This window comes from Oncorhynchus tshawytscha, linkage group LG06, assembly GCF_018296145.1.
Source record: "Oncorhynchus tshawytscha isolate Ot180627B linkage group LG06, Otsh_v2.0, whole genome shotgun sequence".
In the NCBI taxonomy this organism is placed as follows: Eukaryota; Metazoa; Chordata; class Actinopteri; order Salmoniformes; family Salmonidae; genus Oncorhynchus; species Oncorhynchus tshawytscha.
In genome coordinates, this window is record NC_056434.1 from 41,241,084 (window position 1) to 41,251,301 (window position 10,218).

At 43.1% G+C, this 10,218-nt stretch overlaps 1 protein-coding gene across 1 annotated transcript; it reads left to right on the forward strand.

Annotated features, from left to right (window-relative positions):
* Positions 1 to 513: 513 nt before the first annotated feature.
* On the forward strand, positions 514 to 9,753 carry selenoo1 (selenoprotein O1). Its single transcript, XM_024398919.2, is given in 12 exon segments — positions 514 to 702; positions 704 to 921; positions 923 to 1,180; positions 1,391 to 1,485; positions 1,488 to 1,587; positions 1,717 to 1,916; positions 2,444 to 2,546; positions 2,660 to 2,721; positions 2,724 to 2,930; positions 7,445 to 7,595; positions 7,837 to 7,993; positions 8,212 to 9,753. Coding segments are annotated over 12 exon segments (1,734 nt in total). The 5' UTR covers positions 514 to 630; the 3' UTR covers positions 8,323 to 9,753.
* The last annotated feature ends 465 nt before the right edge of the window (positions 9,754 to 10,218 follow it).

Genomic DNA, 10,218 nt, shown 5'->3' on the forward strand with positions numbered 1-10,218 from the left:
ATTGCCCCATAAAATGTATTTAGAATTTGTAATGAAAATATATTGGAAAATTTGCCTACCGCTGTAGCTCAATTGATCATCTCAGCGGGTGTATTTAGGACTACAGTTTGAATTTACTCTGAGCCAATAAGGAAACCACTGTCAGAAAGTAGTTGGGTCATTTACAACGATATCTATATGTTTCCCAACCTACTGTAGTTTCAGATGTGGAATAGGGGCATGCAGCTGTCCTACATCACCTGCACCATTCTGTCAGTATTGGTGTAGTTTGTTTTGTGTTTGTATGTTGACAAGAGAAAATGGTGTGTATGAATGACAATCTGTATTCCTATCCTCACTCTATCATTGTAAACAAGCCAAATATTGAAGCCTACATTCTGTATTGAACTATACAACTTTTAAATAAAAATGTATATAAATAAAAAGCATTCCATCTATTTTTGTATTATATTTCTTTGCTGCCATGAGCAATGTAGTTCCGTCTTAGTTTCCCGTAGGACCAATACTAGAGTAGCACAATATTTTAGACCAATATCCGTAGTGCAGTGTTGCGACAACTGACTCGGACAGCGACGTGTCTTGATATGAAATGGTGAATGACGTCTCTGGTGACTTTAAACAAACAGATATATGGCCTTTAGTTTGATGGCTGCTTGTAAACTTCGTCTGACACAGTGTAGTTTTCTTCGTTCTGGTATTGTCTTCGTTGTTATACTTATCCACTGTCAGGATGGACGACATGGGTCTGGCGGTCAGTCGTTCATCGCTCGAGCGCCTCGAGTTTGACAATGTCGCACTCAAGAAACTTCTGTTGGATACATCAGAAGAGCCTGGTCCGCGAAGGCTGGAAGGAGCCTGTTTCTCCCGAGTAAAGCCGAAGCCAGTGGTCAGGCATCGGTTCGTGGCAGTCTCTAATGAACGCCGCGAAGGTTCTTCTGAACGGCCCGCTTGGTCCAGAGTAACTGAGCGGCTCCAAAGTAATGCCAGGGTCCGAGCCTGCCGCGCACTGCTACTGCGGTCACCAGTTCGGCTCGTTCGCCGGACAGCTGAGGTACGGGGCAGCCTGCTATCTGGGTGAAGTTAAAGCTCCAGCTGACTGGAGGCCAGTGCTGCTCCGGGAGAACCCCTATATCCGGTGGGAAATTCAGGTCAAGGGAGCTGGTCTGACTCCCTACTCCTGGTCGGGAAGTTTACACAGTATTGCATGACTAGACAGATGTTTTTTTGTTGTTTACTATTTACTTAATGAAATCTGTTTTCTCAGTTTTTGGCTAGCATTGTGTCTTTTGGCCTATATATTGTTTGTTTTTTCATATGCAGTGCACATTCTGGAAGCACAGTCTATGGAATTATGAATACACATTTGTATAATTAATTCTCTCATTCCCAGACAAGCTGACGGCCATAAGGCGCAGCGCTCCAGCATCAGAGAGTTTCTGTGCAGTGAGGCGGTGTTCGCTCTGGGGGTGCCCACTACCAGGGCAGGGTCACTGGTGACAGCAATGTGGTATGAGACGTGTACTACAGAAGGTACCCCACTAAAGAGAGGTGCTCTGTTGCCCTCCGCATCGCACCCACCTTTATCAGGTTACCAATACATCCTATCCCTTGGCCACTGCATTAGGTTTAAAAACAAAGTGTTGGTAGATAGATTCCCAGTTTTGACAAAATTACATGAACAATATGGAAATGTGTCACTCTGATCATTGTGTGCAGGTTCGGGTCCTTTGAGATCTTTAAGGTGGCTGATGAGAACACAAGCTGGCAGGGCCCCAGCTATGGCCACGATGAGATCAGAGGTCAGATGATGGATTATGTCATGTAGAGCTTCTACCCAGAGATCTAGCAGAACCACATAGACAGAGTGGAGAGGAATGTGTCATTCTTCAGAGAGGTAATCATGGACACTAGATTCAGTGAAGCATCAATCATTCATACGGAGTACAATAATGCTCTGATATGATTTTTGAAGGAATATGGCTATCCTTTTTGACAGTGAAACTACTTTGTATCAAAGCAGACTCTAGGCCTACATTGGAGCTCTCTCTATCCTTTACCTTTTTGTTGTGGAGCCAAGGACACTGCTATCTATCCTCTTATCCTGTTCATCCCTGCTGTGACAGGAAGTCTTAATACAGTGAGCGTGTGACTTCCTTAGCGCACACACACTGCTATTAATTCATTATCTTCTTTAATGCTAAATGGTATTAACAAAGTAATAACATGTAAGATGCTATTGTTTAGCGATTAATTATGCATTGTTATGCACATTCACATCCCTCATGAAGATGATCAAAAGCACAGCATACGATCCCCAAATATTTTTGCCTAACCCAGCGCCTACGCATGATATGATTGAAATCAGTAGACCCAAATCAACTCTTCTCATCCAGTCTGACCCATCTCTGTGTGCGTCCATGTTTTGGTGGTAGGTAATGCTAAGTACTGGTGGCCCAGTGGCAGTGTGTGGGCTTCTGCCATGGAGTCCTCAACACAGACAACATGAGCATCCTGGGGCTCACACTAGACTACGGCTTCATGGACAGGTACAGTAATTTACAGTACCTGACATACTGTCTACAATATCATCTTAGATCCACATTATTTCAACAAGGATCTGGCTTTACGCTGTCTATTTCCTCCTCTCGCTTGTCTGCAGGTTTGATCCTGACTTCATCTGCAATGCCTCAGACAACTCAGGCTGCTACACTTATCAGGCCCAGCCTGCCGCTGGAACCTGGCTCGTCTGGCCGAGGCCTTGGACCCAGAGATGCCCCCAGGCCGGGCAGAGGCTGTCCTGGATGAGTACCTGCCCCTCTACAACACCTTCTACCTGGGCAACATGAGGAGGAAGCTGGGCCTGCTGAGGAAGGAAGAGCCAGAGGATGAGATGTTGATCACTGAGCTCCTGCAGACCATGCACAACACAGGTAGGGAGAGAGACTCACTACATACTCAAATCAAATGTCACATACGGGTGTTTAGCAGATGTTGTTGCGGGTGTAGCAAAATGCTTGTGTTTCTGGCTCCAACAGTGCAGTAATATCTAACAATTTCATAACAAAATACAAATCTAAAGTAAAGGAATTAATATAAATATAGGATAGAATACAGTATCTACAGTGGCAAGAAAAAGTATGTGAAACCTTTGGAATTACCTGGGTTTCTGTAGAAATTGGTCATAAAATTTGATCTGATCTTCTAAGTCACAACAATAGACAAACACAGTCTGCTTAAACGAATAACACAAACAATTATGTTTCCATGTCTTTATTGAACACACGGTGTAAACATTCACAGTGCAGCATAGTTGCGGATCAGACCTGCACAACGGTCGGGAGGAATTTTGGACCATTCCTCTTTACAAACTGTTTCAGTTCAGCAATATTCTTTGGATGTCTGGTGTGAACCACTCTCGAGGTCATGCCACAGCATCTCAATCGGGTTCAAATTTATTTATATAGCCCTTCTTACATCAGCTGATATCTCAGTGCTGTACAGAAACTCAGCCTAAAACCCCAAACAGCAAGCAATGCAGGTGTATAAGCACGGTGGCTAGGAAAAATTCCCTAGAAAGGCCAGAACCTAGGAAGAAACCTAGAGGAACCAGGCTATGAGGGGTGGCCAGTCCTCTGCTGGCTGTGCCGGGTGGAGATTATAACAGAACATGGCCAAGATGTTCAAATGTTCATAAATGACCAGCATGGTCAAATAATAATAATCACAGTAGTTGTCGAGGGTGCAACAGGTCAGCACCTCAGGAGTAAATGTCAGTTGGCTTTCATAGCTGATCATTGAGAGTATCTCTACTGCTCCTGCTGTCTCTAGAGATTTGAAAACACAGGTCTGGGACCGGTAGCACGTCCGGGGAAACAGATCAGGGTTCCATAGCCGCAGGCAGAACAGTTGCAACTGGAGCAGCAGCACGGCCAGGTGGACTGGGGACAGCAAGGAGTCATCATGCCAGGTAGTTCTGAGGCATGGTCCTAGGGCTCAGGTCCTCAGAGAGAGAGAGAACTTAAATTCACACAGGACAAGACAGGAGAAATACTCCAGATATAACAGACTGACTCTAGCCCCCCGACACACAAACTACTGCAGCATAAATACTGGAGGCTGAGACAGGAGGGGTCAGGAGACAATGTGGCCCCATCCGATGATACCCCCAGACAGGCCCAAATAGGCAGGATATAACCCCACCCACTTTGCCAAAGCACAACCCCCACACCACTAGAGGGATATCTTCAACCACAAACTCAAATCAAAGTTTGTCACGTGCGCCGAATACAACAGGTGTAGGCCTTACAGTGAAATGCTTACTTACAGGCTCTACCCAATAGTGCTGAGGAATAAAGTGTATGTGTAGGTAAGTAAAGAAATAAAACAACATTAAAAAGACATTTGAAAATAACAGTAGGAAGGCTATATACAGACACCGGTTAGTCAGGCGTATTGAGGTAGTATGCACATGTGGGTATGGTTAAAGTGACTATGCATATATGATGAACAGAGAGTAGTGGTAGCGTAAAAAGAGGGGTTGGCAAGGCTGAGACAAGGCTGAGTATAGCCCACAAAGATCTGCCACGGCACAACTCAAGGGGGGGCGCCAACCCAGACAAAAAGACCACGTCAGTGACTCAACCCACTCAAGTGACACACCCCTCCTAGGGACGGCATGGAAGAGCACCAGTAAGCCAGTGAGTCAGCCTCTGTAATAGGGTTAGAGGCAGAGAATCCCAGTGGAAAGAGGGGAACCGGCCAGGCAGAGACAGCAAGGGCGGTTCGTTGCTCTAGTGCCTTTCTGTTCACCTTCACACTCCTGGGCCAGACTGCAATCAATCATAGGACCTACTGAAGAGATGAGTCTTCAATAAAGACTTAAAGGTTGAGACCGAGTCTGCGTCTCTCACATGGGTAGGCAGACCATTCCATAAAAATTGAGCTTTATAGGAGAAGCCCTGCCTCCAGCTGTTTGCTTAGAAATTCTAGGGAAATTCTGCGTCTTGTGACCGTAGCGTACGTGTAAGTATGTACGGCAGGACCAAATCGGAAAGATCGGTAGGAGCAAGCCCATGTAATGCTTTGTAGGTTAGCAGTAAAACCTTGAAATCAGCCCTTGCCTTAACAGGAAGCCAGTGTAGGGAGGCTAGCACTGGAGTAATATGATCACATTTTTTGGTTCTAGTCAGGATTCTAGCAGCCGTATTTAGCACTAACTGAAGTTTTAGTGCATTATCCGGGTTGTCGGAAAGTAGAGCATTGCAGTTGTCTAACCTAGAAGTGACAAAAGCATGGGTTAATTTTTCGACAGAAAATGTCTGGTTTTTGCAATGTTACGTAGATGGGGAAAAAATGTGTCTTTGAAACAGTCTTGATATGATTGTCAAAAGAGAGATCAGGGTCCAGAGTAACGCCGAGGTCCTTCAGTTTTATTTGAGACGACTGTACAACCATCAAGATTAATTGTCAGATTTAACAGAAGATCTCTTTGTTTCTTGGAACCTAGAACAAGCATCTCTGTTTTGTCCGAGTTTAAAAGTAGAACGTTTGCAGCCATCCACTTCCTTATGTCTGAAACACAGGCTTCCAGCGAGGGCAATTTTGGGGCTTCACCATGTTTCTTCAAAATGTACAGCTATGTGTCATCCGCATAGCAGTGAAAGTTAACATTATGTTTTCGAATGATCTCCCCAAGAGGTAAAACATATAGTGAAAACAATAGTGGTCCTAAAACGGGAACCTTGAGGAACACCGAAATTTACAGTTGATTTGTCAGAGAACAAACCATCCACAGAGACAAACTATCTTTCCGACAGATAAGATCTAAACCAGGCCAGAACTTGTCAGTGTAGACCAATTTGGGTTTCCAATCTCTCCAAAAAGAATGTGGTGATCGACGGTATCAAAAGCAGCACTAAGGTCTAGGAGCACAGGAGGACAGATGCAGAGCCTCGGTCTGACGCCATTAAAAGGTCATTTACCACCTTCACAAGTGCAGTCTCAGTGCTATGATGGGGTCTAAATCCAGACTGAAGCATTTCGTATACATTGTTTGTCTTCAGGAAAGCAGTGAGTTGCCATGATGCTCCCTCCACAGTACTTTACAGTTGGGATGAGGTTTTGATGTTGGTGTGCTGTGCCTTTTTGTTCTCCACACATAGTGTTGTGTGTGCCTTCCTAACAACTCAACCTTAATCCTTCCACCGAATATTTTGACAGTATCGCCGTGGAACATCCAGGTGCTCTTTTGCGAACTTCAGACGTGCAGCAATGGTTTTTTGGCCAGCAGTGGCTTCTTCCGTGGTGTCCTCCCATGAACAACATTCTTGTTTAGTGTTTTGCATATCGTAGACTTGTCAACAGAGATGTTAGCATGTTCCAGATATTTCTGTAAGTCTTTAGCTGACACTAGGATTCTTCTTAACCTCATTGAGCATTCTGCGCTGTGCTCTTGCAGTTATCTTTGCATGACGGACACTGCTAGGGAGAGTAGCAACAATGCTGAAGTTTCTCAATTTATAGATGATTTGTCTTACTGTGGACTGATGAACATCAAGGCTTTTAGAGATACTTTTGTAACCCTTTCCAGCTTTATGCAAGTCAACAATTCTTAATCTTATGTCTTCTGAGATATCTTTTGTTTGAGGCATGGTTCTCATCAGGCAATGCTTCATGTGAATAGCAAACTCACATTGTGTTTTTTTTATATTGCAGGGCAGCTCTAACCAACATCTCCAATCTCATCTCATTGATTGGACTCCAGGTTAGCTGACCCCTGACTCCAATTAGCTTTGGGAGAAGTCATTAGCCTAGGGGTTTGCGTACGTTTCCCAACCTACACTGGGAATGTTTAAATTATGTATTCAAAATAGACAAGAAAAATACAATTTGTGTGTTATTAGTTTAAGCACACTGTCTCTATTGTTATGACTTAGAGGAAGATCAGATCACATTTTTTGACCAATTTCTGTAGAAATCGAGGTAATGGTCAGCAGGTAGCCTAATGGTTAGAGTTAAGCCAAGTTTGGTACCACAAACACTCATGGCTTGGTTTTTGCTCTGACATGCACTGTCAACTGTTGGACCTTATATTAATAGGCGTGTGCCTTTCCAAATCATGTCCAATCAATTGAATTTACCACAGGTGGACTCAAATCAAGTTGTAGAAACACCTCAAGGATGATCAATGGAAACAGGATGCACACAAGCTCAATTTTTAGTCTCATAGCAAAGGCTCTGAGTACTTATGTAAATACAGTATTTCTGTTTTGTATTTTTTTATAATTTTGCTAAAAATTTTCCAAATACATTGTATCTCTTCACTCTCTGCCTCTTTTTAAAATATTTTTCCTTCCTCTCTGCTTCTCCCTTCTAAAAGAAAATGTTTTGCAATCAAGTTTTATTGACTTTTTGCATTAAGAGACACCACTCGCCGTTCAGTGAGTTGACCATGGTACTGAATTTGGCCCAGAGCAACCCGTCGCTGTTCCAGATGGTCTCAGAACGGAGGATGGTGACCATGAAGCTGGGTGTGGCCCAAAGGAGCTGCTGGAGGTCGAGGCCAAGCACAGAGAGAACTGGGCCACCTCCTACAGGTCAGAAATAAGTAATGTAGTCTTAGTTACATACTTACCTCTTTCTCATACTCAGTGTTTGACTTACTCACCCCTCCACCACCAGTGTGTATATCCCTAGCACTCACCTGCTCTAGAAATATAGCATGAGTAATTAAATGCATGGAAAAGAGCAGGTTTGGTCTAGTGTTTGCACTAGAGGTGTTTTTAGTCATAGATATTTTTGTCTGAGTCATCCAGCTCTGTGTTGTGACTGGTGCAGCAAGAGTCTGGCTGAGGAAGTTGAGGGCCAAAGGGCCGTCCAGGCACTGCAGGAGGAGAGGGTGAAAGTGATGAACGGCACCAACCCACAATACGTCCTCAGGAACTACATCGCCCAGAATACAATAGAGGCCGCCGAGAACGGAGACTTCTCTGAGGTCAGGTGCCGATCCATGTTTTCTTCATTATTCTGTAATAGGGACCAAACTTTCAATACCGCTTCCCTCTTGACTTTCATTTGTGTTATTCCAAGCAATGATGTCACCATTACAGAAGCATTCTCACAATGAAAAAAAACATGCTCTCTTTCCCTTAACTTGCTTCTCTGGATTTCCATCTCATAGTTTGATCTTTCTCCCATCTCTCTGTGCCATAGGTCCAGCGGCTCTTGAAGGTTCTGGAAAATACTTTCTCTACCCAGCCGGGTCTGGAGCAACCCAGTTGGCTGGACCAAGGGGTGGTGGAGGAGCAGGGAGAGATGGAGTGACAGAAGCGGCAGCATCCCAAATGCGTGTTCCCTATGACAGCAAGCCCCCAAGTTTGGGCCAATGAAATCTGTGTCACCTGATCTTCCCTTCTGATCACCCTTCCCTGACAGTCTACCCACCCATATGTACAATAGAGAGACTCACTGTCTTTTCTTCCTTTGTTTACCTATACCTCTCTCCTCATACTCTCTTTACTTGGGTAGGTAATGACACGGAAGGTACATTTTAATGAGGTAAGATGCTCCTATGTTAACCACTCAGCCTATAGATATGCAAGGTAAGGATGTGTTAAGAGTTTTGGCACATTTCACAAAGTACAACTCCAGAAATCTGAAATTACACCTTTTTTTTGATCTAAGTGATAATTACATTTATAGAAATATCATGTGTTCAGTTGATTTGTAGTCTTTATACAGATGTCTCTGTAGATCTGTGTAGCCTATTGGCTGTCTGGTTATGAACGACAGCCCAGACGTCCAGTCCTACAATGACCCATCTGAGTCCGAGAGACTAGGAGTATCACCTCTATGTACCAAATAATGTGTGTGAAAGGGAATGTACATGATTTACATATCATCTGAATTTTGCAGAATGAGTCACATAATGTTACTAATTGAGCCACGAAGGACTTCATACACAAGTATAACATAACATATGTCAACGTTGTAAATGTCATAGCAATTGTAACACTGACCATTTGGTGCTTCATTGCACAAATACTACTACACCACATTGCATTGTGTAGGTCATGATAACATTCTATGTATTGCATACATTTTCCAGAAAGCTTCAAAACTGCCATTGTCAACTAAATATTTGCCAAGGAAATCATGAGCAATGGTTTTGTTTAATTTCTTGGGATAAATTGTTTTTTATGAATTGATATGGAAATTATATTTCATGATGCTGAAGAAATGGCTTTTATAGGGTGTTCCTTGGTAACTTGAATTTCTTTGAAACGTTAATATTGTGGCCCAAAGTTGAGCTATTTGTAACTTCAATGTAATGGACTGTTCAATATTCTATTTTTGTAAGTTGGAAGATTTTACTTATGGCAATTTTTGTATTGGAAAACGATATGCACTACTCAAATGGCTTCTCTTGGGCTCCAGGTAAATTCTCTGAGGTACATATGAATCAAACTCATAAATTAATGTTTCAACCACTGTGACCACCACCATATGTCTTTGTCATTACCCCCTTCAAAACATGTCATACCATGAGGAATAGAGGGACCTGTGTCAGGTGACGGATGAGCAATAATTCTGTTCATATTGATCAGCAAAATATTGCTTATAATAGAATAGACAATCCTAAATTATAACCTGTGGTGTTTTTATTTATTGATTATTAATGTACATATGAAATGTATTATCTTCTGAGAGCTTCCTCTATATGCAAACTGTAGTTGGTAAACTTATACAAAAATATGTTGGCTGTTTTTTTCTGTTTTTTGTGTGCACACCAATGCGAAGGCCTAAACATGCACAACATTATAGCCTTCATTGACATTACATTCTAGCCTGTCTCTTCATGCCTGGTTTCAGTAACCTTTCATCTGAAGGATTAATGTTGCTCATGTTAAACAGTAAATACTAGAGCCCACCAAACCTACCATAAAATAGACTGGAGGCCATTTGATTTGACAGTGTTAAGAATTTTGTTGCCATGTTTGTGCAAGGGTATTGTGTATCTGTGTCTTCCTCAGGCACTAACTGGCCTACACACAGCTTTGCGATTCTCTCAAACCAACCTCGGAGCAGTGGGAGGAATGTCTGTACTGTACTGTGCCTCCTTAGTGTACAGGTCCCAGCAAGCCCTGAACACAGTAGGTACTCTACATCTGAAAATGCCCAAGGCAGAAAGCCACATAGGGACAAGTAGAAACAACAAGC